Here is a 27,437-nt window from a genome sequence, read left to right as displayed (position 1 = left end):
CCCGAGGGCAAAAAATGGAAGTATCCCGCCTAAATATGGGATACTGTAAAAACAATCAAGATGGGACCAGAATAGTTTTCGCTCCCGCTTTCCGGCTATCTCGTCATATTTTCATCTCGTTCCCCCGTGAAAACAGGCAGTAAAATATAGAAAACGATACCAGGACGGGTCAGGATTTTCCTGTTTTGTTTTCATCCCTAACTAGGCCAACAACAGAGCGAGAACTACGTAGTAGGGAGGAGTCGAGGCGACGAGGTCGCCGCTTGCGGAGCCGCCGGCACGCCATCCACGACGACATGTAGGCCGAAGCCCGCTCTCCCATTGTCCCTGCTTCTCGCTGGAGGTCGGTCTCGAATGAACCCTAGCTTGTTTATTTGCGTTGCGATGCCCTACCACAGCCGTCCACTGTTGCAGTCGCGTTTGCAATTTGGATTGTTAAGGGCGTGTTTGGATGGTTGGTTCTCCGCGTGCTTGCATCCGCGCGTACAACCGTATCCACTCAGCGCTTGTTTGGTTGGTCGCTGGCCTGCACCCGCCCGTGCAAACGCATCGAGCGAGCCTGGCTCCGCGCGTACGCGCCGGGGCTGGCTCGCTCGGTGCAAAAATACTGTGCATAATAATTTTTTTATTTAAATTTAGATTTTATTTAGTGGTATAAAAGTGATTCAAAAATTCTAACCATTTTTGTGAGCAAACTAGAGCTCACTAGCAACCCATTTTAATTAATTTGATCCAAAAAATCTAAGTCAATATTTAATTAAAATTCTTCAAAAATCATAAAAAATTCACTATTATTCTTATCCTGTGATGTACTAATTTATAAAAATATTTCCAACCTAGATTATTTGGTAAAAAAGTGAGTTTCTTTGTAATGCAACGTATACTCATGCGGGCAACCAAATATAATCTTTTCTCAGCCAGACTCACCACATACAGACAACCAAACAGACCCTCATGCATCAACTCAACCTGACTCAACTCAGCCTGCATGACTCGTACGAACCAAGCTGAAGACATTCGGGCAACCAAACACACCCTAAACGAACCCAACGGTGCTTAATGCTAATCGCATGATAAGGTCTCGAGCTCGTGGTCTGGATCTGTCATGCTTCACGTATGCAGAGCAAGCCAGCATGATCCGCCGAGTAAGGAGGTAGGGGATTAAACAAGTGCGGGGTCACATGGCCATCTAAAGAATCAAACAATTAGGCATACAAGTGCACAGGCTTTTAAGATATTGAGACCCACTAACCGGTAGATAGTGGTTGGCCAGAGCATTATTGCTGTGATCATGTACTAGTATAATTAGTTTTTGTGTTCATCACCCAAATTTCAAAATGCCACTGAAATCAGAAGCATGCATAAATAGTTGAACAGAAAATTTGGCTGGATCAAAACTGCTATCTTCAATTGTACTACTCTCTATACATTTACAAGTACTGTACATTTATGAGGATTGGCAAATCCTTTAAAAGGCGGAGGCCAATCACAGGATATTAGAGTGACTTCACCTATGAGCTAAGGATGTTTAGGAGGGCAACTCTGCTCTGGATCATTCTCCTGAACACAAGTTCCACTCCATGCTCAAGATCTCCGATGACGCACTCTAATGCCTGCAACTGCTCCTCCTTGCAAACAACTATGCTTCTCTTCTGGAGTGCCTTAGAGACAAGAGACCTCTTGGGCATGGCTACTTGTTTCGATAGGAGGCACAATGTCGACTCGAGAAGAGAGACGGCGACCAGTCTAGCCGTTGTCATTAGCTTGACCAGCTTGCAGTCCTCCTTGTCAGAGGTGGTCTTCTTGCTAGTCTTCTTGAATTGTTTTTGCGCCTTCTTGACCAAGCGGGTGAAATACTGGATCCTGGCCCGAGTGCTGGCATCGTCTCCTCTTCTGAGAACCACTTGCAGGTCTTGGATAATGTTCTTCAACTCAGTGAAGTTCTCTTGCATGTCGTTGCAGAGATCAATTAGCTCGAGAGAACTTTCCATTTCCCCATCCAACATGTTCCTTTCCTGGATGGAGCAAACTTGGTTGCTGGGCAAGTGGATGATCTCCTCAATGTAGCTGTAGACATCTCCAAGCCGCCTCAAACCGTCGCACATTGCCTCGATGGTTGCAGAGGGGGAAGAGATGCCTGCCTCTAGGCTTTGCAGCTCATCTTCGACTTGGGCCTCATTGGACTGCCTCTTAGATGGCAAGCTCACTGATCTTAGATGGAAAGCCATTTTTGTATTGGAGTATCTGAGGTTGAGGACTTGAGGTGATGGGGAAGAAAGAAGAAACTTTGGTTTGATGTGTCTATCCCTTCTGCAAGGCCTATTTATACACCAGAAGCAGCTAGGAGAGCATCTTATGAGTGGTACACAGAAAGAATCATGCCATTTCATCTCCAAGATGCTGTCTGTTGTGGTTTCATGACAGTGCTGCAGAGTAGTCAAGCTATCAAGGTTTTCCACGTGATGTACGCTATTTTAGACCACCAGACATCTCGAAAATGGGCATGACACTCTGTCATGTTCTAACTATTGGTAGCAAGAATCTGCATTGGGTCTTGAATATAGTGCAGGTTCAGTTGTTCAACAGGTTGTTAACTAGGCATTATTGGTGTCATGCATATATTGTATTGGTCTGATTCTTGTTAGTCACTAACATAAGTGCTTTCCGCGGTAGTGGAGCTGGCATGTTTCAGCTGCACAGAGCAAGATCCATTTCATAAGGATCATGCAGTCGAGGCACATGTTCGTAACATGACTTTTGCAAACTAACTACTGCCTTGAGACCTGTAACATAGACATCACTTCATTAGCATCAATAATATCAAGTTTTTTAACTGTATAAAAAGGTTAATTGGACGGGAGTGGCCCAAATCTTGGTTTATTTTTCTATTGCTAGTAAATCATGATGTGCCCCAAGCACACTATATTTTAGAGCTGTGAGAAACTAAATGATTTAGTCAGGATATTAATAACATCACAGACATTCATAAATGATGAAATTTGCAACATGAATTGGCAAAAGAACATTGTTTTTTGATTCAATGAACTTTCTATACATATACACAAGTATATATAGAGAAAATATCAGGTGCACAAGACCATATTAGTGAACATACACACAAACTCAATCTTATCTCTTGGACCTAATCACAGCGGCCCAAGTTGGAGGTAGGAGTTCACAAACTTAATCTCATTTGACCAAGTTAGATTGGTCCTAAGCTGGCCCAAGTGGAATGGGTGAACTCCCACCTCCAACTTGGACTACTGTGATAGATCCAAAGGATGTGATTAAGTTTGTATTCACCAATATAGTCTTGTGCACCTGATATTTACTCGTATATATATTACAAAACTGTTGTTCTGATCGACTAATCGGATGCCAATCGTAAGGGATTAGAGCTGAGGGTAACTATGAGCTAAGAGTATTTAGAAGAGAAACTCTGCTCTGGATCAATCTCCTGAACAGAAGCTCCACTCCACTCTCAAGATCCCTGACACTGCACTCTAATGCCTGCAATTGCTCCTCGTCTCACACTACTTTTCCCTACTGGAATGTTTTGGAGACAAGAGACCGCTTGGGCATCTCAATTTGCTTTAACGAGAGGCACGAGGTGGATTCGAGCAGCGAGGTAGTGATTAGTCTTGCTTCTGCTAGTAGCTTCACCACCCTGCAATCCTTCTCATCATAAGTAGTCTTTTTTCAGACCTTCTTGAACTGTCTGTGCGCCTTCTTGGTTAGCTGGATGTATGCCTTGACTTGAGCAGCTGCATTGTCTCATCTTCAGCTCGATGAAACTTTCCTGAATGGCATTGCAGGGGTCAAGCAAGACAAGTGATCATACAAGCTCGTCCTCCACTGATTTCCTTTGCATGGCCTGGCAGAGGCTAACTTGGTTCCTCGGTATGCAAATCATCTCCTCAATGCCGATGTAGATGTTTGCAAGCCTCCTCAAACCATCGCACTTCGTGTCAATGGTTGCCGAGGATGAAGAGATGATTGTTTTCAGGCTCTGCAGTTGCTACTCGACATCGGCTTTGTTTGAGCGAAGGCTAGAAGGCAAACTTGCAGATCTCAGATTGCAAGCCATGCTTGGGGTTGAAGATTTGAGCTATGTATGGAGAACTGAAAGGGGAGGGAAGATTAGGCAAGACAAGCTACAGTTTGTTGGTGCTCAACCATGGCTTCTCTCTATATAACAGAGCGGCATAAGCAATGGCATGAATAGAGCGGGCGACAGAAAGAATCTTGGCTACTGCCCTTCATATGTTTTGTGCCGTTGTTAAGTGATGTGTTGAGGAACATAGCCACCGAAGCCCAGACAAGTTGTTATTGGACTGTTTTTTAATACAGCAGCATAAGTTAATGAGTGTGCTTATGTGCCTGGCATGTCTCAATTATTGGTAACAATTCACTCTGCATGAGGGTTTAGGTTACTTTCAGATCTTGATATGGGATCATGAAGGAAGAAGGGAAGAATTGTAGTTTTGGTGTTGATGAGAGGAATAATTTGTCTGGTCTGCTGATAATTCGATCTTAGGTTGTGTTCTACGCTTCCACTGCTCGTGCAGCGTCGCTGGCATGTTTCAGCCAACCATAACAACAGCGAGGACAACCACGTAAATGCACGAGTTTTGACTCAGGGAACAGTATTTCACGTTTAACATTAAGTTTCTGCTGGCTGTCCTGAGATAATCATGTCCTATTAAATTTATTAGAAAAAATTATAAGCACGCATCAGAAATGTAATGAAAAGAATTAGTAAATCTGACAGCAAACTTATAGGATACAACAGTAGCATATGAATACAGAGAGTGTCTGGCGAGATATTTGAAATTTTTAACTCTGCAGTGTAGAAGGAAGTGTGGGAAACATGTAATCACTGTTAAGGTACATGACTTTGTGGTTTCAGTTTGGATAACTTCTGATTGTGCATGCCAGTACCACTTAGAGTTAGCACTTGTTGTTCAGATGGGCCACTAGGTCAGTAAAAGTATACATGAAGTCCATTATACCACTTGTTAGCAAAACTGAAGGAATAACCACAGGTTATGAATACTGTACAATTTGTTTTTTACTAGGAAACAAGCAACCACTGTTAAGATAAATGTTTTTGTGGTTTCAGTTTAGGTAACTTCTGATCGTACATACTACATAGAGATAGCACATGTTGTTCAAACGGGGCGCTAGGCCAAAGGTAAACATGAAGTCCATTATACAATTTGGCAGCATAAGTAACGGGATAAATAACCATAGATTATGAAAGCTATGCAATTTCTTTTTCCAAAGAACAGAACCGTGTCTTTTCACTTGTATCTACTGCTATATATTTGGAGCTGTATACAAATGATTTACAAATTTCATGCCGATTGACAGGTCCTCTAAAAGTTGGATGCCAATCGCAGCGCACCAGTGGAGAATCTACGAGCTGAGAGTGTTCAGAAGAGAAACCCTGGTTTGAATCAAACTTCTGAACAGATTCTCAACTGAACTCTCCAGGCCTACAATGTCCAACTCCAGTGCCTGCCATTGCACCTCCTCGCACAAAACTATTCTCTTTTGGGATGATTTGGAGATAAGAGACCACTTGCTTGCATTGCAGGTGGCCATTTGCTTCGACAAGAGCTCCACTGCAGATTTGAGGGCCGAGACAGTGATCCCTCTTGCTGTGGTCAGTAAACTGACCAACCATCCATCCTCGGAGGAGGTAGTCTTGTTGATGGCCTTCTTCAGGTGATGCTTAGCCTTCTTCACCAAGCGAATGTAGGATTGAGCCTTAACTCGAACTACTGCAAGGTTTCCTCTATTGAGAACCATTTGCAGGTCCAGGATGGTCATCTTCAAGTCAGTGAAGCTCTCTTGCATGGTATTGCAGAGATCCAGCACCTCAAGCGACCTCTCCATTTCTTCCTCCAGCCTCATTCTATGTACTTGGCCGCGATGCAAACATATGATCTCGCTGATGCAGCTGTAGATATCTCCAAGCCTCCTCAGCCCTTTGCATACCATTTCAATGGTGGCAGATGGCGAAGAAATGACTGAACTTATGCTGTGCAGAGCTTCGTCAATTTTGATCTTGTTGGGATGAGCCATAGACGGCCAGCTTGCTGATCTTTGATGGCCAGCCATGTTTGGAAGGAGGTTTGGTTTGATCTTTCGGTGTTGAGATGGGAGATGAGATAGGCAAAGGGAGCAAACGATGAATTGATCGTGTTGGTGCTCTCGCTCTCCCTACTTATAATCAGGAGGTTGAGAAGATAGTGTGGCGTGAGGGCAAACTGGAAGGACAGAAGGAATCTCCATCACCACCCTTCCATCTGCTCTTGATTGCAGGGCACAGACAAGTTGATGGCCTTCACTTGTTGTCTAACTCAAAACGTATCGCTAACTAAAATGGCTGGGTTGTCATGTTGGATACGTTGCCAGCAGAGTAATGTCCATGCCCTAGGGCTTGATGTGCTGTTGGGTTCAGTAGATGGTCAGAAGTCTGAAACAGATAGAACGTCAGAGGTGCATGGAAGCTTCATCTGTGTTGGGGCATGGTTGTGCAATCTGAAGCAGGATCCGACATTTATGTTCAACTGGTAAAATGCATGTTCCAGGAATGTCTGAATTCAATTCATTCAGCAGGTGTGGATGGACGGTTCTTTTTGCTCATCATTCAGCAGCCTATTTGCCATCATTCATCAGGCAGCATCAAAACCAGCAGTCCTTTTGCTTTCAATAGAAGCAGAGATCTTTCTCCTGTCAAAAAAAAAAAAAAAAAGCATCAAAACCAGCAGTCGCAAAAGTACTGAATGGGCATGACTTCTTGGTGATTAACCTCTCGTACTGTAAATGATGGCAAATTTGCTCCAAGTTCAGTGACATCAAGGGTGAGAATATTACAGGAAGCTTCATGTCGAATTTGCTCCGAGTCCAGACAAATATGCTGCTTACTAACTTTGGTAAAAGGAAAAGAACCAACAGAGCTGAAAAACATATCTCTGCAGAATGTCTCGAGTCTGTTCATGATATTTTCACCCTCTTTAATTCATGCCATATTGATGCACAACTTCACCCTGCATGGTGAAGGAGGCATGCCAAGTGTAGTGTGTCTTTTCTGTTCGGATTTCTTTCAGCTGAAGTGTAGTCTCTTACACCATACCAGGTGTAACACCTACTTAGAAAGCAACATATACGAATGCAAAAGGGAGAAGAGACTGACATGAGTGAGATATTATATGAAAAGAGAAGTGAAATTCTGTTCAGTTGCATGTACATATTTGAATTCCGAGAACTTTTTATTTCTTTTGCTTGTAGCATGATCCATGATGCATCAGAGATTGAGAGCTATATAAGCATTAGCAACTAAGACAACATCGGTGACTCGAAACGCCCATATTCTATTTTGGTCTTGATGAGTCCGGCATGTATCAAAACTTTTGCATACACAAATCATGTGTTCTATCCTATCTGTTCTACAAACAGAGCCAGGCACAGGTGCAGTGTGCAGCAACGCCTATGGCTACAAGCTGCCCATGTTGAGCAAGAACACCCTGCATTGCACCAGACGCCTGAACAGCAGCTCCAGTCCGTCCTCCAGAAGCTGGATCGTGTCGCCCAATGCTCTCAGCTCTCGCTGCGCCCGCAACGTCGCCTCGCCGTCGTGCGAGTCTTTGGACGACAGCAATGACAAGGAGGTGGTGGCCTCGTCGGCGTCCTCGCACGCCACCCGGGCCCTCTTCCGGAACGCCCTCGCTATGCACGTGGACCACCCGCTGGCCGGCCGGGCCCCTGGGGCCGGGGCCACCCTCTTGGACAGCGCCACCACCACGCTCTCCAGCACGGCCACGGTGAGCCGCCGCGCCACCTGCAGCGAGTGCCCGCCGTCCGCCTGCTCTTCGTGCCTGGGGTCGCCGCGACGCCGCTGCCTCCTGACGTCCGCGCACGCGTTCCTTGCCAGGCGCGCGTACGCGCGCGCGGCGCCGTCGACTCCCGCGCCGTCCCCGCGCCGCACGGCGACCTCGATGTCCAGCGCGCAAGCGCGCATCGCGCGGAGCGCGTCCCGTGCCGCCGCGCACGCGTCGAGAAGCGCCACGGACGCTTCCAGCTCGTCCTCCACCTGCTCGGCGCGCGCGGACCGCGCGAGCGACTCCACTCGCTCGTACACGCACGCCACGCCCTTAAGAGCCCCGGCCGCCGCCGCCGCAGACGACGAGGACGCGGCAACGTGCTGCCTCAGCCTGCACATCTTCTGCTCGGCGCAGTACTCCATGCCAGCCGATCGATCACTTCAGTCCGTACCTTCGAGCTCGATTAGTACGTAGACTTGGATACGCCAGGTTGCAGGCAGCTGATTCATCCATTGAACGCGCTGTGCGAGCGCATATATACCATGCAAATGCACGGCTCTAAACAATGGCAGGTTTTCCGTGCGCTGGCATGTTGGCGCCAGCCGGTACGGCCTGGCTGCCGTGCTTCCTGCGGCCTCGGCAGCCGCGACGCACGACGGGGCCGGCGCGTACGTTCGTACAGGCACGTGGCGTCCCGGAGGCTAACGACGGCTGGCCGGAGAGGCGGCGAAGCTGCCGCGGCGTTGCGCACGCAGAAATCATTACCGGATCATGAGATTATCCGTATGAGCCTGTACGTCCCTGCGATTACGTGTAGTTTATGCCGGATGTTTCGGAGATGGACAGGTCGACATATTTGGATTGTTAAATGGAACGGGAGATCCTTGGGATCCTCGAGGTCTAATCAATCTTAATCATTGGAGGTTAAGAGACTTCTGTGCTGTGTTTGCCTTTCTTAATCTCCTGCATGCCTAATGAAATACGTGTCAGTTTATGAGTAGCATTGCAGCGCTGTGGAGTCAGTTTATGAGTAGCATTGCAACAACCTAACAGATCATGCATTGGCTCTCTTTCAGGTGCAATATGTTCGGCAAAAATGAACACCAAAATGCGAATTGCTGTCCATGCACTGTATTTTCTCTGTTTAGTACATTTTCTATGAGAAACTGTGGGTGGTTTTTCTTGACGAAGGGGAGAATGATACGATAGCACTCGTATATCACGTGGTGTTCCATCGATTAGTGTCCACGCTTTAAGTACACCCAAACAGCGTGAACTCGCAGAAAAATTAAGAGCAAATACTGCATAGCTGAGCTAACCAAAGGATTAAGAAATTTTAATTATGTTCAAAAGAATAATTAGGCAACTTACAGATGAGATATTCCCTCTACTTTTGCCATTGTACTCTTTAAAATGAGTAAAATGCACTAGCTGTCCTTAAGCGTTTGAACGAATTCTATGATGCTGGTAATTTTTTTAATAATGGAAAGAGTTTCGACTTTTTTATCCTTCGATACATATAACCTTAATTCATTATTACATCATCGTTTTATCATTAAAAAAAAGTGAGGAAAACATATAACATCAATTATATAGCCTATAATTAAACGACCACACATTTTTGACGAAGATTTGTATGGTCACCACCTCCAAAGAATGATATGTCCTCATAATATCTTCTCTTTGTGTTTACTTTTGTAGCAGTTTTCAGAACCATAACCAATAGGTCATCTGAAAATTTCCTACATCAAAGTTATATAGGTTTTTTTGTTAAAGATAATATCATTTCGACATAGCCATAGACCAAAATATGGCCGCCGCCCCTACTACAACTTGGGAATTAGAATTAGCTCCCCTTTTTCTAAGCCAATTCCTCGTTATATGGTCCATACTGTTAGATTTTTGAATTTCCAAGGTAATAGAGATTATTTGCAAATTGACCTACCGAAATGACATTCAAAGAACAAATGATGTATGTTTTTCTTGTGGTTGCAAAAACAACATTTTAAACTACTATTCTAATTTTTTTGACCGAATTATTTTTGATCAAAATGACACATTTACATAAATACACAGAAAACGTTGATCTTAAGCAGGAACTTATGATGCTGGTAATTGTAACATGAAAGCACAATAATAGACTATTGATTCAGGAGCTGCTCGTAATGCGCTACAAAATGGCAGAAACACGTGTATGAACGAGGAGACTAGGCCCTGACAGCGAGCACGTAATGCAGAGCTGAACAGAATCAGATGATTAAATGCGGCTCACTTGGGAGCCTCGAGCTGGAGGCGAGCGAAGTCAACTAGCTGCTCCCTCCTGCACCGGCACCTCGACGCCCCTTGGCCCGTGCACGCGAGTTTGCCGCCCATAATGCAGACATGACAGCATCTTTCTTAATCAAGCTCAACTAGCGATCGGTGCTTCTTCATCTTGGGTTGTGTGGCTTCTGTTGCAGCTCACAGCTTGATTCCACATGAGAATGATTCTTGCTGCCTGCTGCTTCAGCTGTGCAATTGCTTCAACCTCTTTCGTTATATAAAGAGGGAAACCAAAGCCGGAAGACACACACCATTGCAGCAGCTTGCCTTCTTTTGTCTTCTCTTCTCTTTCATTTCAAGAGAAAAAAAAACTTTAGAGCTTCCATTCCATTCCATTCCAAGCATGGCCTGCCATCTGAGGTCCGCGAGTGTGCCTTCCAGCCCTCGCTCCAACGAAGCCAACGTCGAGGAACAGCTGCAGAGCCTGAAGGCGGTCGTATCCTCACCTTCCGTGACCATTGAAACCATGGTTGATGGTCTGGCCAAGCTCGGGAGCATCTACAGCCGCATCGATGAGCTCACATGCTTGCCCAGCAGCCTGCGTCAGCAGAGGAAGGCAGTAGAGGAGGAGCTCGAGCGCTCTCTCGTCCTTCTCGACCTCTGCAACGCCATGCAGGAGAGCTTCGCGGAGCTCAAGGCCAGCGTCCAGGAGATGCAGCTAGTTCTCAAGAGAGGAGACGATGTGGCTGTTCAGGCCAAGGTTCAGTCTTACATCCGCTCAGCCAAGAAGGCGCACAAGCCGTTCAGGAGGATCAGCAGCAGCAAGGCTGCTTCTGACAAGGAGTGCTGCAGGGTGGTCAAGCTCTCGGTTGAAGCAAGAGAGATCGCTGTGTCGATGCTCGAATCGACATTGGATCTCCTGTCGAAGCAGATTGCGATGCCGAGTTCTGGCAAGTGGTCTCTTGTATCCAAGGCATTCCAGAAGAAAAGAGTTGTGTGCGAGGATGAGCAATTGCAGGCGTTGGAGTTGGACATTGTGGATCTTGGGAACGGAGTTGAAACTTTGTTCAGGAGAATGATCCAGATCAGAGTTTCTCTTCTGAATACTCTTAGCTTTTAGAGGGCAGATCAGGCACCAACCAACTCTGATCCCTGTGATCGGCGTCCGCCTTTTAGAGGATTTGCTGATCATCCAAACAACTTTGATGTATATATATAAGAAAAAGTGTACAGAAAATTACCCAATTCAGAAGAATCTTAGTTGTTCTCCCTGTTGTCAATTTAGTTGTTCTCCCTCTTGTGAAGAATCTTACTGTGTTTATGCTTTTGGCTGTGATTCCTCTTTTTTTTTTAGTTAATTAGATTTGTGCCATTATAAATTTGTAGAAATTAAAAAATACCATTATAATTTAGCTATTTGTAACTATGCCATTACAATCTAGTTCTACTACATCAATACCATTTTGTATGCCCAGAACAAAATGGTATTGATCCTAAATGCCCCTAGTCCGATCTGACTCATCTCACTCTTCTCCCTAGCCTTCTCCTGCGCTTATGAGCAAGTGTATCGGTGGCAGTGGATGGGCTCCTCGTGCTGGCGGAGGAGGCCGAGCCTAAGGTTCACGTTACCGACCGGAGCTCGGTTACCGAGCTCCAGCGGTAACCGAAATCTCACGGTAACCGCGGTTACCGGTCAAAAATTCGGAGAAAATTCATTCGGCAAAATTTGAATTTTTGCGAAAAAATCGTGTTTTTGCCCTCTCGGTAACCGCTCGGTTTTGGTCGGTTACCGAGCGGTTTGGATCGGTTACCGAGCGATTTTCTCGTATTTTTGATTTGGTCGGTTACCGAGCGGTTTGGGTCGATAACCGCTTGGTTTTCTCGATTTATCGAGCGGTTTTATCGAATTTCAGCGCAGTTCAACAAAAAACCTAAAAAAGGGCACAATCTTGTAAAATCAATAACTAATTCATCTGAGCTTCAAATCAAGTGAAACAAATTTTTTTGGCTTCCTTGTAACATGATATACATGATAAAAGTATTTATACTCATAAAAAAGTTCAAAATTTTCTGTGAGAAATTTTATTTGTTAAACCAAGTTAAATGCATAGTTTACTCTTTGCTAATCCAAAAATCATGAAACTAATTTTGTCAGTCTTCTTACATGATCCTATATCTTTTAAAAATACATGAACTCATGAATTAGTTATTGTAACATGCATGATTGTGTAAATGTGTTGCGACTAGATTAATTCATAACTGACCCATCACACCTTAAAAATTAGTGAAACTACTTTCATTAGCTTATTTATACTATGCTTTACGTATAAAAAATAATAGTATACATGAAAAAGTTAATTACAGTGCTGTTTCTTAACATATTCACTTTATGCTTGTGAACTTTGTAAAAATCATAGAGAATTTAATAAAACTCTAAATAAAGTGAAATCAATTTTAAAGATTCTCTTAAAATATGTTTTATACAAGAAAAATATGTGTTTGCATGTTACACTTTTCCTTAATGTGAGTTAATAACTGAGCCGCATGCTTCAATTTTTTTCATTTTTTCAAACTTTCTCCCTATAGAATATAATGCAAACGACATTATTTTTGAAATTGTTTTTCACAGAAGGTCTTAGAATTGTGTCTAGTTTTTTTTAATATTTTTTTGAATTTTTTTTATTTTTTCGAATTTTTTGAATTCAAATTTCGGTTACCGTTCGGTTTTTGAAACCGGACCGGACGAAGAAGGTCGGTAACCGCTATTTTTGGGCAGTTACCGATGGTTTTTTGAAACCTGGCCGAGCCCCGGCGTGACTCTTCTTGGCCACCGCCTCCTGCCTCGAGTCCGCGTTGCACCCTCTCCATGCCGCTACGCTCCTCCCGCTCACCGAGGCCAGCACGCTGCTCCGCCTCGCCTTGCTCCTCCTCGAGTGCACCTCAAGCGCGCGCTCCTCCTCCTTTCGCCGCTCCTGTCCATGCTACCCCCGTCGCCAAGGTGCACCTCAAGCACGCGCTCCTCCTCTTCTCGTCCTTCCTGTTTGCATCGCCGTGGCTCAAGCTGCTGGCCCACTCCCACCTCGCGGGTTCCTACACGGTCCTCAGCATCGTCCCGTTGCAGAAGCACATGTTGCACCACGGGCTCTGCCTCCGCGTCCGCCTCCAGGCTCCTCCCCTGCATGCCCGTGCTGCTTTGGACGTGCAACTTCCTGGCACAGGTCGCGTCCGCACTCACCGTCGACAAGGACACTGCGTCCGTGCTCTCTACCCTGTCCGTGGGGGGAGCCGCCGCCGCAGAGCTCCAGAGCCCCAAGCTCGAGCTCTTCTTCACCACAAGAGAAGACTGAGGAGAAGAATGAGATGAGTCAGCTCGAACCGGGGGTATTTAGGACCATACGGAAATACAGGGAACGTCAAAATTTGTCCCGAGCATACAAAATGGTATTGGTGTGGTAGAACCATATTTGTAATGACATGATTACAAATAACCAATTTATAATAGTATTTTTTGATTCCTATGAATTTGTAATGACATGGATTTAATTAACCTTTTTTTACATCATACAAAGGGCCGTTCAACAATAACTAAACTTTAGAGGGCTTTGCTGTTTGCTCACCATTATTTGACTGTTATAGAAATACACGTTGTTCAGTGTTCACCATTAGTTTGAGAAAATGCGTTGGTTATCTTGTTCACATGAGATGTGCCTCAAACATGCCATGGCTAAAACATGCCATGGCTAAAACATGCCAGCTCCAAGCCACGATAGTTGATCTCGTAATTAGCATGACTTGTTTCCAAGAAACCAACTACTTAACAATTACTAACTAGTGCTGGATCCAATGCAACTGCACAGGTACCTTTGCTTTTCTCACGAAATTCTACCATCTGATTCCGCTCTACATATGATTAATCGACACCCTTATAATCGGGGTACGCCAAAAGAATTTATTAGATCTTTTTTCCTTTTCTTTCTTCTAGTGTGGTAATTTGTAGTCTCTCAGAGCGAATCAGGATTCTTCTTTAATGTCTATACATCATTTGAGTATTTCTAGTCTCGAAAAAAATCTAAACTAGTTCTGGGGCTTGTAGACTGACAACTTATACACTTATAGTGCAATTTTTCCAATCCTACTCTGGAAGCAATCTCCATTAAAAAATGTATTACAGAATGCACGCATGCTGTAGACTGAATTGCATTGTTTATTCTTGCTGCCGATAACTAAAACATTGTGCAGCATGTGGATCTTGAGATTGCCACATATGCTAGAGGCTGCAACAAAGCAACATCAGGTAACAGCGCACCAGACATGAATGATGAAGTCAACTGTTCCATCCACTAGCCTGCATCAACCAGCGTAGCCACAGCTCGTCTTCTCTCGTTGCACAGCATGCTCTTTGATCTCGCGATCTGGATCTAACATTAAACTAGCCACTCGTGCAGATGATTTTGCCACCGACGATGGAGACATCACACGCTGATTATAAGCTCAACCACAGTTAGAGATGCCTCTTAAGCTGAACAAAGAAAAAGAAACATCAGCTGGTCGTGGAGATGAGTGGCTTTTGTCGCAGAAGCACAGCACCTAATTGTCGTCGAGATTCTTGATGTCTACAAGGTCAGCTACGCCACTTCTTCTGCTTGTTTTGTTATATATAGAGCCAAACCATAGCCGGATCAACATGTTGTCACATCTGGTTTTCAAATAACAAATCAGATACATTTCACATGTATGTCAGGATCGAATTTTCATACATACGTCGACTTCATAAGTGATAACATAACAGTGTCATTACATCACAATAAGATTCATTACAAAAGCACATGTAGGTCTTAAAGAAAATACTACGATAACTTCCAGCGATAGCGGGTCTTCCATCTATCTACAAGCGTTGTCCGGAGGAGCGTCAGCCTACAACATGATCTTCAGGTAAAAATCTTCTTTCACCTAGAACTCAGCTCTATCGGTCGGAATGTCCTCGAAGTCCTCACCTTCTGAGCAGCATAAAGAGGTTGGGAGAAAGCAATCGTGAGTACAAGGGGTACTCAGTAAGTGTGGAAAAACATGATATAAAAGCTTAAGGTAAGAAAGACTTGACTCAGGTTTACTAGATCTTTGCCATCCTAATCTAGGACTAAAAAGGCATAGCAATCCTATTTGCTATGTGTGATGACACCAACATTAAAGGAACAGCTCATCAGATTTCATTCGACTACCAGACTCACCAAATATTTCATATTCAACTACTAACTCATCGAGGTACCACCCGACCACCCAAAACCAACCATCCAAGATCCCTCACTAATCACAAAGAAGTTCAAGCCCACTCTTAACCGTGAGCACGGCTGATCGATCAGTTTTATACTCTGCAGAGTTTGCACACTTTATCTACGAGTCGTGATTTCATCACCCGTATTACCAGGTGACAGTCTCCATATTGCCGTACCGACCAAGCACTTACACATTTCCAATGTGTGCGCCAGGAGATCACTACAAGGCCTTTCCAAAGCTCCCACCGACCTACAAGCTCCCACTGAGGTTTCACCGCTAACAGTGATTTCATCACTGTAGAAGCCCTATCTTGTGCCATTCAACCATCCAATAATGCTCACAGAACCAGAGGGGTGACTAATTAATTGGACAGGACGTACCCATATAGGCCTCGTGGTTGCGCTATTGTGTCGGGTTACATGTCCATGAACCGGTCCTTAGCCATTGACTTGGGCAAGACTACCACAAGTCACATGGGTAAATTAACCATCATCAATACCACAATAACCAAACTGCCTAAAACACGTCCACAGTCCAACTGAAGAATACCATTACCAGAGATAACCATAATGTCACAACCACCGTTGGTCCACTTGAACCAAGTCCCTAAGTATCCATGTTGCTACCAATATTACCAGACCAGTTCATGTTGCATAGAATATTATACAGATTAATATTTAAACTACCCGACACGACAACATGACTAAGCATTTCTACCCACGACACCCAAACTACAACACATGTGATAAGGATAATCATGAAAGAATCTAGTAAACCATAGCCATGAGATTCATATCGACAAGCATGCAACTTAGAAAGTAAAAGACACACTTTCCTACAATAGGGTCAATGTGATCAATGACACTTGACTGGATGCTATTCAGTGTGGTCGAAATCTTAATCTTGAAGTACCTCGAACTGTTACATAATGTTATCAACTAATCACGGGAACTATCGATAAATGACACAAAGGAAAAAACTAAGAACATCATACCAAACAATAGCAAAGCACTATAAAAGCTTACTAACAGAAAGTACTCGTTACTACGATCGCGTGAGCGCAAGAATCGCCTAAAATGTAGCTCGTGTGAAAAAAGTTATAAAGGTTTGAAGTTACAGGGGTATTTTTGTAAAAGAATAGGAGCTATTTGGTAAAAATAGAAATATCTAGTGGCTTATTTATAAAAGTTCAGGGACCTATATATAAGTAAATAAACTATAAGGGGTTAAAAGTAAAATAATAGGGGCTAAAAGGGTTTTTTTTAAACCCAAAAAGTCTAGGGACCTAATTAAAAAATTACCTATTTAAAAGAATTAACAGATTAATTTTAATTTAGAAAACCTAATTATGACATCAGCACGCAGACGTGGCTGCTAACTGGCTCGTCTCGGCTGACGTGGACCAACACGTGGAAGGCTCGTGGCGCTGACGTGGACTATGAGTGCTGACTGGGATAAAGAGGACACATGGCGTCATCTGATTGGCTAGCGAAGGGGTATCTCACCTTTTAATCTTGGCCGTTGATCTACGATTGGATGGTGGAGGGCAAGCTTTCTTAGTTCTGACTCTGGTCGGTGACAGCGATGGGTCTTCACGGCGGTGCACGGCCAAAGGTTGGCGGAGAAGACTCTGCGGTGCTCGGGAGGCGACGGTGAGCGGCGGAGCGTGACCATACGTCGACGACGAGTCCGTTTGATGGGGTTGCGGGCGTCGGCAAAGTCTGAGGCGGCTCGACGACGATGATGTGGCTCGGGAAAGGTTCGTCGGTGGCTAGAGCTCCTTGCACTGGCCGAAACTCAACGGGGATCAGTCGGGGACGTCGAGATGTGGACGGCGAACGGTGTCCTGAGCTCGAACGACATCAGGAAGCGGCGGAGCGGTATGATGATGGCGCCAGGAAGCGGAGGAAGTCCGGTGATGGAATGAGGGAGCTATGGTGGAGGAAATCTGGCGAGGTTTGAGGGCTTGGGCGCGGTGGGGCAAGAGGAGCCTTGACCGAGGGTTCGATTTGGGTTTTATAGCCGCGAGTGGTGGCTACCAAGATGTGGGGGTGTGAAGAATGTGGGGGAGCAGCGATTTCGGCCAAAGGAGATGGGCGAGTGATGGTTGCAAGCGGGACGGTTGCGGCGTGGCGAAAAACGGGTGTCACAAAAGCTAACCTAGGTGAGGTTATGAGTAAATTATCCCCTCCCCCAGTTGTTGCAGATTCCTTAGCAATCTTGATTAAAATTTGTGGGCATATGAAGGGTTTAATCCCACATTTGGTACATAATATGTCTATGATGAAAATTTCCTTGTGCAAAATGACTTGGAGAGTACGATAAACATGAAACTTATTTTATGCTTGTGTTATAAATGTTTGGACTGAAGATAAATTTTCATAAAAGTCAAATACTCTACATAGTTATGCCTTAGAGAAAATCTGATGCAACTTGAGGAAATATTTACCTATGAGAGTGGCTCTTTACCTCTGAAAACCACTGAAAACAAAATTGTGAGTTGTGCTGGTACAACACAATCAACAACTTCTCTTCTCTTTTCTGTTGTTTCCCTCCAATAAACAATTTTTTTCTTTGTTTTTTTTTCTGTGCCAAAGCGTGCACATATTACACGCTTGAGCTGATTCTTTGCTGCTGGTAATTGCAACACGACAGAGCGATAGTAAGCTAATTATTCAGGAGCTGCACCTAAGGGCGCTGCAAAATTAGAGAAAAACGTGGAACCGGCAGGTTGCATGCTAATTAATTCATAGCCCGATCTGGATCAGATGTAGTGATGCTAATCTCGACGCTTCTCCACCCGTGCTGGTGAGTTTGCCGCCAATAATGCAGACATGACAGCCTCGTAAGCTCCATTAGCGATGCCTCTTGGGTGGCCTTCTGTTGCAGCTCACATGAGAATGATTCATGTTGTCTGCTGGTTCAGCTGTGCAGTTGCTTCAACATCTTTCGTTATATAAAGGGGGAAGCCAAAGCCAGAAGACATCATCGCAGCAGCTTGCCTTCTCTTCCATTTCCAGCGAAAAGACGCTTGATCACAGCTTCCATTCCATTCCAGCATGGCCTGCCACCAGAGATCCGCGAGCGTGCCCTCAAGCCCTCGCTCCAACAAAAGCAGCATCGAGGAACAGCTGCAGAGCCTGAAGGCAATCGTCTGCTCACCTTCAGCGACCGTCGATACCATGGTTGATGCTCTGACCAAGCTCGGGAGCATCTACGGACGCATCGACGAGCTCACTTGCAAGCCCAGCAGCCAGCGTCAGCAGAGGAAGGCGGTGGAGGAGGAGCTCGAGCGCTCTCTCGTCCTGCTCGACCTCTGCAACGCTATGCAAGAGAGCTTGACGGAGCTTAAGGCAAACGTCATCGAGACACAGCTGGTTCTCAAGAGAGGAGACGATGCGACTGTTCAGGTCAAGGTTCAGTCCTACGCTCGCTTGGCCAAGAAGGCGCAGAAGCAGTTCAAGAAGATCAACAGCAAGGCTGCTTCTGACATTGAAGGATGCAGGGTGGTCAAGGTGTTGTCTGAAGCAAGAGAGATCGCTGTGTCGATGCTTGAATCGACATTGCATCTCCTGTCTAAGCAAATTGCGATGCCGGGTTCTAGCAAGTGGTCTCTTGTCTCCAAGGCGTTCCAAAAGAACAGAGTTGTGTGCGAGGAGGGGCAGTTGCAGGAGTTGGAGTTGGACATTGTTGATCTTGAGAGCACAGTCGAGACTTTGTTCAGGAGATTGTCACACCCGGTTTTAAAGGAAACAACCAGATGTATTCCACATGTATGCCAGGATCAAGTTTACATACATGCAGCGACGTCATTAGTGATAACATAAACTGTGTCTCAAATAACGTAAACAATCTTTACAAAAGGACCCGTAGGTCTGAAAGAAAATACTAATAAATCTTCAATTGGCAGCGGAACACCCATCCATCCACAGGCGTTGTCCGGGGGAAACACCAGCCTAGGACATGGTCTTCAATCAACGCCTTCTTCCTTCTAGAAATCAGCGTCCTCGCCCGGGACTTCCTCGAAGACTTCACCTTCTGAGCAGCATCCGAGGGTAGGGAAAAGGCAAGCGTGAGTACATAAAGTACTCAGCAAGTGGAGGAAAAATATGACATGCAGGCTATTGACAAGGAAAGTTCAACTTGGGGATTTACTGCGACTATGCTCAGCTAAAAACAGACTCAAACAACCTAGCAATCCTATTTACTAGATTTTATTCCAACAATGTAAGAACATATCTCATCGGATCCCATCCGACTACCAGACTCACCAGATATCCCATATCCGGCTACCGACTCATCGGGAGTACCACCACCCGACTACCCAAACCAACCCTTAAAGTTCTCATCTAATCCTGAAGAAGTCCAAGCCGCTCTTGACCGTGAGCACGGCTGATCGATCAGTTATTTACTCTGCAGAGTTTGCACACTTTACCCACGAGTCGTGATTCCCTTTTTGCCTTACACTTCCGGGGTGTATGGCCGGGGTCTCACTACAAGGCTGTTACAAAGTATCTTCACATCTATAAGCACCCACTAAGGTTTCACCGCTAACAGGGATCCCATCCACTGCAGAGGCCCCCTCTTGTGCCACCGAACCAACCATTGGTGCTTACAGAATGCGAAGAACACTAATTACTTAGCCAGGCCGTACCCATATAGGCCTCATGGTTGTGCTGTTTTGCCGGGTTACAGACTCCAAGAACCGGTCCTTAGGATCCCACACAAGAACATACACAAACCCTGCTGTATAGCTCCACCACATACTAGCCATCCAGTTGGGATCCCTAAATTCAAGTTACTACAAGATTATCAATTCTCCCAAGAACTTGTTCCATAGTTATTAATCAAAGTTCATAATGATTCTAATCCATGACTGCACTAGCATGACTACCCTTTTACAAGACCCAAAACCCCAAAAAGGCTACAAGGAATGGCCATACAAATTCTAGTAAACCCTATTCATGGGATTCAAAATTAGACAAGCATGCAACTAAGGAAAAGTAAACTATAATGATCTATGGTTAAATCAAGGTGATCAAGGACACTTGCCTTCGTAAGTTGGCTGCTCAGAATCTTCGAAAACTTGGTCTTGAATGCTGTCACTCTGCTCTCCTCCTAAGTCGAAGAACACACCGGAAAGAAATAACAAAACAGCTAAGTACAACACACTAAACAGGAGAAACTAACTCTAAAAAGGCTAAGAACGGAAAGTACACGCTGCTACGATCTCGGGAGCGCGAAAATCACCTAAATCGGAGGTCGTATGGAAAAGTTACACTAATTCTACTCTACAGGGACTTTTCTGAAAGTTTGCAGGGTCTAAATTGTAAAACAGATAGTTCTAGGGGCTTAAGTGCAAAGTTCAGGGACCTAAACATAATTACCCTAAAATCCAGGGGCCTAATTGCAATTATCCTATAGTCCAGGGGCCAAATTGCAATTATCCAGAACTATCTAAGGGCTAAATACAAAAACAGTGAAGCCTAGGGGTCTCCTTGCAAATCTCCCTATTTTCCGAGAATAGGTGGAATTCTTTTTATACTGAAAATCCTAATTAATGCGCAATGCTGACGTCACAGGCTGACTGGGCTGCTGACTGGGCATCCACTGCTGACTGGGCTCTGCCACGTAGGACAGGGACATCCACGTGGCGCGCTGAGGTGTCTTGACTGCTGACTGGATTAAAGAGGACACGTGGCGCAATCTGGACGGCTAGCGAAGGGGTATCTTGCGATCTAATCAGGAGCGTTCAAAGGGGATCCGACGGCTGAGATTGATTGGGGGAAAAACAGACCGGCGGCGATCGGAACACGGCGGCGCCGCCTCGGATCTCGCCGGAGGATCGCCGGAGACACGCTAAACTACGCTACGGGCTACCAAACTCTACGGGGAAAGGCGCAAACGGACGGGGAGCGCACGGGGAATCTCACCGAGAGTTTGTCGACGGCCGGGGAGCTTCTGGCGGTGGTCGGCGACGACAATGGCGGGCGGCGGTGCTCGGAAGTCGACGGAGATCCGGCTGCGACGGTGGAGAGGCGAATCCGACGGGCGGGGAAGCTTCCTGGGGGGCATGCAGTGCCGGAGGGGGGGTTAGTTGGCCGCGGGAAGCTTCGGGCGCTGCTAGCGACGGTGAAGGGCGGCGGCGCTTACCGGCGAGCGGAGAGAACTCGGTCTGGCGGCGGAGAAGCGCCGGCGAGCAGCAAAACGAGCTCCTCCCGCTACTGCGAAGCTGGCGACGAGCTCGGACGCGGCGGGGAGGACTTGGCGCAGCGGATGGCTCGGCGACGGCGGCTATGGCGCTCGGCTTCCTCGGGTTTTTGCGCGTGTGCAGGGGGAAAAGGCGGCGCTGCTGGGTTATATAGGCGAGGCAGGCGCGGGTTGTTGCGGGGCGCAGCGCGTAGGGCAGACGGCGCGGCGAAATCGGATTCGGCGCGCGGCAGCTGCGGGTTCGGTTCGGATACGGCGCGCGGGGCTGCGGGCGCGGCGGAGACGACAGAGCTGACGGGCGGGCCCCTCTGGGCAGCGGCGCGCGGACGGGGTGGGCTGGGCTGCGGAGAGAAAACGGGCGTCACAGAGATTGATCCAGATCAGAGTTTCTCTTCTGAATAATCTTAGCTTGTAGAGCGATCAGGCACCAACAAACTCTGATCCCTGTGATCGGCGTCCGCCTTTTAGAGGATTTGCCGATCATCCAATGATCCAAACAATTTTGATGTATATATATGAGAAAAATTGTACAGAAAATCACTCAATGAGAAGCGAAGTTTTTGGTTCATTTTCTGCTGTCAATTTAATTGTTCTCTCTCTTATGAAGAATCTTACGGTGTTTATGCTTTGCCTGTGATTCCTCTTTTTTTTTACATCATACAAAGGACAGTTCAACAATAACTAAACTTTAGAGGGCTTTGCTGTTTGCTCACCATTATTGGACTGTTATAGTAATACACGTTGTTCAGTGTTCACCATTAGTTTGAGAAAATGAGTTGGTCATGATATTCTTGTTCAGATGAGATGTACCTCAACAACAGGCACAAGATCCTTATACAGTGGATCTTGCTCTCCATTGCTAAAACATGCCAGCTCCAAGCCACGAGAATTGAGCTCCTCGTAATTACTAGTTAGTGGTAACTGCTATTGATATCGTAGAACCGACAATAACGACTAGAGAGGGTGAATAGACGTCTTATAAATTTTTTACGAAATAGATAGTCTACTTCTTGTTCACTCAATGCTTTAAAAACGTACAAACAGAAGTATAAATTTTACAGAGACAAAACAAGAAATAAAGTTACAAGGCAACATACTCTTCAGATGGAATATGAATCATAGGCTCTATTCAAGATCATTTCATGAGTCTTTGAGCATAAACACTTGAAACTTGATCGAACAACCAAGCAAAATGATAATCATCGAAAGAAGCAACTCTTCAAATTGATGGTCTAGAGACAAAAGGATTCAAGACTCTCTCAAATATGTGAGTATATGAATGTTTATACCTCTAGCAATAAAAAAAAACTTTCAAAGGTTGAAAAATTGTAGATTAATGGCAAAAGTGAAAATCAATAACAAAATCACAAAAAAAAGAAAAACTTCCAACATTGCAAGGAACCAATAGAGAGAGACCAGAAGAAGGGAATTCAAGCATATGCAAAAATATAAACTTCATTATTTAAATAGTTTAGTCTTATTTTAGGCGGATTACAAGGATTTTTTCTCTCTCAAAACTTCCACATATTACATAGGCTAAGCACACATCTTCTTCTCATCTAAAACTATAGTACTAGGCTCTCAAATGAGTGACATAAGAGCCTCAAGTGGCTGGTTCAAACTTTTTTATAGCCATACCCCTCTATTTATAGGTCTAGTAAACTTTGACCATTAAATTTCCTAATTTGTTACCAAAATATCACTCTCTTATAGTACACTTCTACCTATCACTTAGGGTATTTTAGTTCATTTCTGGCTCCATCCATCGAACAGTCACAGCGTCTTCGCGGCTTAGCTTTGTCTCAACTCATGCTTTACAATGGTGTTACATACTCTACAATCCTCTCATGATTTTGAGACCCAACTATGAAACCCTCTGCACAATTTTCAAAGTATGACTCGCCACTTGCTTACACTTTAAGTAAGCACCCTGATATCGACACGTGTACTCCGTTTTGCGATCCTGATCGACGACAAGTCTCTTCTGCTCCCAATCCCTTGGGCCGCCTTGTCACTTGCATCGGCATTCCTTTTTCTTAACTTTGTTAACATGCCATCTTCATTCTTCGTTTCATACTTTGCTTAACCTCCATGTGTACAGCTAGGATGACACTTACTCCGCTCAGCCTCCTTGATAATCCAGCACCAAGCACCCGCTTAGCCTCAATCACCCGTCATCGACTGCCAAGTTGCATTCGTCACCTGCACACCATGAGAAAAGCAAACATATTCCTCCAACTCCAACTCCAGTTAGTTCATAATCAAAATGCTCAAACCAAGCTCACGCAATCCAAAACTCGACAAACCAAATCGACAATCTTATTAATCACTTATCACATATAAATCAAGACATATTTTAACTTGTTTCTCAATCACACCCTTAATGAGTGCATTGACAACACCTCAAAGCACAATAATTTTGATTTGAAGAAGATAGGTTCATCAAAGTGAACAAAAACTTAAGAAAGAGCAAAAATATATCACTTGGCATAAGAAAGTTTGCATAAGGCCTAAAAGAGGCAAAGACAATCTAAAAACCTTAAAATAACAATAACAACTCAAAAACATGAAATCAAATGCTCCCACTTGATAAATGCATATTTTTCATTTATGCCAGATTTTTCTTTGATTTGGTGTAAATTTTTTATTCCTCCCTTTTTCATTCATTTCTCACCCTTTAGCAATGCAAATATCAAGGACAAAATGTTATACAATGCATGAACATATAATCCTAATGAGCTTTTATAAATATACCATAAAGCATTTACAAAAGCTAAAATGTCAAAGGGTTATGAAAAATAGAAGATAGAGCTCATAAATGCACAAAGACTAAAAAGAAACAGTGACACAAGACCATGATGCAACTTGAGGAAATATTTACCTATGAGAGTGGCTCTTTACCTCTGAAAACCACTGGAAACAAAATTGTGAGTTGTGCTGATACAGCACAATTAACAACTTCTTTTCTCTTTTCTGTTGTTTCCCTCAGCGTGCACATATTACACGCTTGAGCGGATTCTTTGCTGCTGGTAATTGCAACACGACAGAGCGATAGTAAGCTAATTATTCAGGAGCTGCACCTAATGCGCTACAAAATTAGAGAAACACGTGGAGGATCGAGGAGACTGAGACATGAGCAGATCAGAATCAGAATCAAAATTAGAGAGACACCTGGAGCTGGAGGTGAGCGAAGTCAACTAGGTGTTCAATCCTCCACCGGCAGGTTGCATGCTAATTAATCCATAACCCGATCTGGATCAGATGTAGCGATGCTAATCTCCACCCGTGCTGGTGAGTTTGCCGCCAATAATGCAGACATGACAGTCTCGTAAGCTCCATTAGCGATGCCTCTTGGGTGGCCTTCTGTTGCAGCTCACATGAGAATGATTCATGTTGTCTGCTGGTTCAGCTGTGCAGTTGCTTCAACCTCTTTCGTTATATAAAGGGGGAAGCCAAAGCCAGAAGACATCATCGCAGCAGCTTGCCTTCTCTTCCATTTCCAGCGAAAAGACGCTTGATCACAGCTTCCATTCCATTCCAGCATGGCCTTCCACCAGAGATCCGCGAGCGTGCCCTCAAGCCCTCGCTCCAACAAAAGCAGCATCGAGGAACAGCTGCAGAGTCTGAAGGCAATGGTCTGCTCACCTTCAGCGACCGTCGATGCCATGGTTGATGCTCTGACCAAGCTCGGGAGCATCTACGGACGCATCGACGAGCTCACTTGCAAGCCCAGCAGCCAGCGTCAGCAGAGGAAGGCGGTGGAGGAGGAGCTCGAGCTCTCTCTCGTCCTGCTCGACCTCTGCAACGCTATGCAAGAGAGCTTGGCGGAGCTTAAGGCAAACGTCATGGAGACACAGCTGGTTCTCAAGAGAGGAGACGATGCGGCTGTTCAGGTCAAGGTTCAGTCCTACGCTCGCTTGGCCAAGAAGGCGCAGAAGCAGTTCAAGAAGATCAGCAGCAGCAAGGCTGCTTCTGACAAGGAGTGCTGCAGGGTGATCGAGCTGTTGGCTGAAGCGAGGGAGATCGCTGTGGCAGTGCTCGAATCGACATTGCATCTCCTGTCGAAGCAGATTGCGGTGCCGAGTGCTAGCAAGTGGTCACTTGTATCCAAGGCATTACAGAATAAAAGAGTTGTGTGTGAGGATGAGCAATTGCAGGCGTTGGAGTTGGACATTGCGGCCCTTGAGAACGGAGTTGAAACTTTGTTCAGGAGAATGATCCAGAGCAGAGTTTCTCTTCTGAATACTCTTAGCTTGTAGAGAGATAAGGCACCAACCAACTCTGATCCCTGTGATTGGCGTCCGCCTTTTAGAGGATTCGCTGATCATCCAAACAATTTTGATGTATATATATGAGAAAAAGTGTACAGAAAATTACTCAATTGTGAAGCGAAGTTTTTGGTCTATTTTCTGCTGTCAGTTTAATTGTTCTCTCTCTTGTGAAGAATCTTACGGTGTTTATGCTTTGCCTGTGATTCCCTCTTTTTACGTCATACAAAGGGCAGTTCAACAATAACTAAACTTTAGAGGGCTTTGCTGTTTGCTCACCATTATTGGACTGTTATAGAAATACACGTTGTTCAGTGTTCACCATTAGTTTCAGAAAATGTGTTGGTCGTGATATTCTTGTTCACATGAGATGTACCTCAACAACAAGCACAAGATCCTTATACAGTGGATCTTGCTCTTCATAGCTAAAACATGCCAGCTCCAAGCCACGAGAATTGAGCTCGTAATTACTAGTTAGTGGTAACTGCTATTGATATACTATAAACATATCTTTTGAGCAGTATTCTTCAGGAAATCCTACTATCTACTTCTAATCGAAACAATCTACGCCCTTATAATTTTTTTAATGAAAAATACGGTGTGGAAATTTCGGTCATATTACCCCCAAATTTGTGCAAGTTGCATGATATGGTGATTCTTTCAACAGCTATGACCTCTGAGCTATGCATTAGCCATTTGGTTGTATACGTTTCACTATCATCCAGAAGAGCGAAAGCCTTCTCGATATCACATACTACCCTGATATATGGAGCAATGACGGCAAAGCTTGCCGCGGGGGAGAGGTGGAACTATTTGCCGGTTCTTCAGGCGATTTGTGGCCTTAAAGATAATATGATCGAACTGGCTCATATCCATATGACTACATTCAGCTATATATGCAGAAATACACACAAACATTTTGATGAACTACTCGGCTACATCAAGGTACCTCTTGCCTTCTATGAACAAAGGAATCAAGTCATGGATCGGAAATTGTAGCAAACACTAAATGGGGTAGCGAAGTGTCAAACTAATCATTGCTGCCCCAAATCTGAATTTTGTTGGTTGCTGGTGCTACTATTGCATGCCATGTTTGAGCTTGACCCTTCAGAACCTGCAAATTGCACTGGTGCTGTTGTTCATATCACACATTTCTAGGGAGCATAAGATGATTGGTTAGTGGTCATATGGGGTATCATTAGGACAGGGGTGTGTGATGTAGTCATACAGACAAACCCACTATGCTCTGCTACAGTCTGATGACTGATACTACATGCTGTTGATTAACACTGTTACTTATGCCACTATAATTACTACAGCATCTGGGCATAGCTGGTAGAAGATGATTAGGTGATTGCTCTAACAGTTGGTAGGGCATGGATCGTAGACAGTCCAGATGGAGCACACATCAGCACTTGGGAGCTGGATTCACTGCAGGTGGCGCATCAAACTTGGAAGGACATCCAACAGAGAAAGTTGCAATGTTAAATTTCCTGTTTTGTGTCTTCCCTGTGACAAATTTGTAGCTGTTGTCGGAATTTCTTCAGTAACATTCGACTTGGCTATTGTTGTCAGAACTTTGGATCTTCCG

At 44.9% G+C, this 27,437-nt stretch overlaps 6 protein-coding genes and 1 pseudogene across 6 annotated transcripts; 3 read left to right on the top strand and 4 right to left on the bottom strand.

Moving 5' to 3' along the window:
* Positions 1–1,391: 1,391 nt before the first annotated feature.
* On the bottom strand, positions 1,392–2,278 carry LOC133896020 (uncharacterized). The gene has a single exon (XM_062336535.1). It carries the CDS (start codon positions 2,226–2,228, stop codon positions 1,512–1,514), a length of 717 nt encoding a protein of 238 aa, XP_062192519.1. The 5' UTR covers positions 2,229–2,278; the 3' UTR covers positions 1,392–1,511.
* Positions 2,279–3,408: 1,130 nt separating this feature from the next.
* Positions 3,409–4,087, bottom strand: LOC133896117 (uncharacterized; annotated as a pseudogene).
* Positions 4,088–5,418: 1,331 nt separating this feature from the next.
* On the bottom strand, positions 5,419–6,126 carry LOC133896034 (uncharacterized). Its single transcript, XM_062336551.1, has one exon. The coding sequence runs from the start codon at positions 6,124–6,126 to the stop codon at positions 5,419–5,421; it is 708 nt and encodes a 235-aa protein (XP_062192535.1).
* A 1,378-nt stretch (positions 6,127–7,504) lies between these two features.
* Positions 7,505–8,254, bottom strand: LOC133895225 (uncharacterized). Its single transcript, XM_062335381.1, has one exon. The coding sequence runs from the start codon at positions 8,252–8,254 to the stop codon at positions 7,505–7,507; it is 750 nt and encodes a 249-aa protein (XP_062191365.1).
* A 2,092-nt stretch (positions 8,255–10,346) lies between these two features.
* LOC133896135 (uncharacterized) lies at positions 10,347–11,329 on the top strand. Its single transcript, XM_062336655.1, has one exon. It carries the CDS (start codon positions 10,498–10,500, stop codon positions 11,212–11,214), a length of 717 nt encoding a protein of 238 aa, XP_062192639.1. The 5' UTR covers positions 10,347–10,497; the 3' UTR covers positions 11,215–11,329.
* A 7,019-nt stretch (positions 11,330–18,348) lies between these two features.
* LOC133895224 (uncharacterized) lies at positions 18,349–19,241 on the top strand. Its single transcript, XM_062335380.1, has 2 exons — positions 18,349–19,108; positions 19,233–19,241. The coding sequence occupies exons 1-2, from the start codon at positions 18,428–18,430 to the stop codon at positions 19,239–19,241; spliced, it is 690 nt and encodes a 229-aa protein (XP_062191364.1). The 5' UTR covers positions 18,349–18,427.
* A 5,879-nt stretch (positions 19,242–25,120) lies between these two features.
* LOC133896258 (uncharacterized) lies at positions 25,121–25,947 on the top strand. Its single transcript, XM_062336831.1, has one exon. The coding sequence runs from the start codon at positions 25,121–25,123 to the stop codon at positions 25,835–25,837; it is 717 nt and encodes a 238-aa protein (XP_062192815.1). The 3' UTR covers positions 25,838–25,947.
* The last annotated feature ends 1,490 nt before the right edge of the window (positions 25,948–27,437 follow it).

Source organism: Phragmites australis, chromosome 16 (assembly GCF_958298935.1).
Source record: "Phragmites australis chromosome 16, lpPhrAust1.1, whole genome shotgun sequence".
NCBI lineage: Eukaryota > Viridiplantae > Streptophyta > Magnoliopsida > Poales > Poaceae > Phragmites > Phragmites australis.
This window is presented reverse-complemented; position numbering and strand designations above follow the sequence as displayed.

Coding starts and splice junctions, on each gene's coding strand:
- LOC133896020 (XM_062336535.1), bottom strand. CDS start 2,228: ATGGCTTTCCATCTAAGATCAGTGAGCTTGCCATCTAAGAGGCAGTCC.
- LOC133896034 (XM_062336551.1), bottom strand. CDS start 6,126: ATGGCTGGCCATCAAAGATCAGCAAGCTGGCCGTCTATGGCTCATCCC.
- LOC133895225 (XM_062335381.1), bottom strand. CDS start 8,254: ATGGAGTACTGCGCCGAGCAGAAGATGTGCAGGCTGAGGCAGCACGTT.
- LOC133896135 (XM_062336655.1), top strand. CDS start 10,498: ATGGCCTGCCATCTGAGGTCCGCGAGTGTGCCTTCCAGCCCTCGCTCC.
- LOC133895224 (XM_062335380.1), top strand. CDS start 18,428: ATGGCCTGCCACCAGAGATCCGCGAGCGTGCCCTCAAGCCCTCGCTCC.
- LOC133896258 (XM_062336831.1), top strand. CDS start 25,121: ATGGCCTTCCACCAGAGATCCGCGAGCGTGCCCTCAAGCCCTCGCTCC.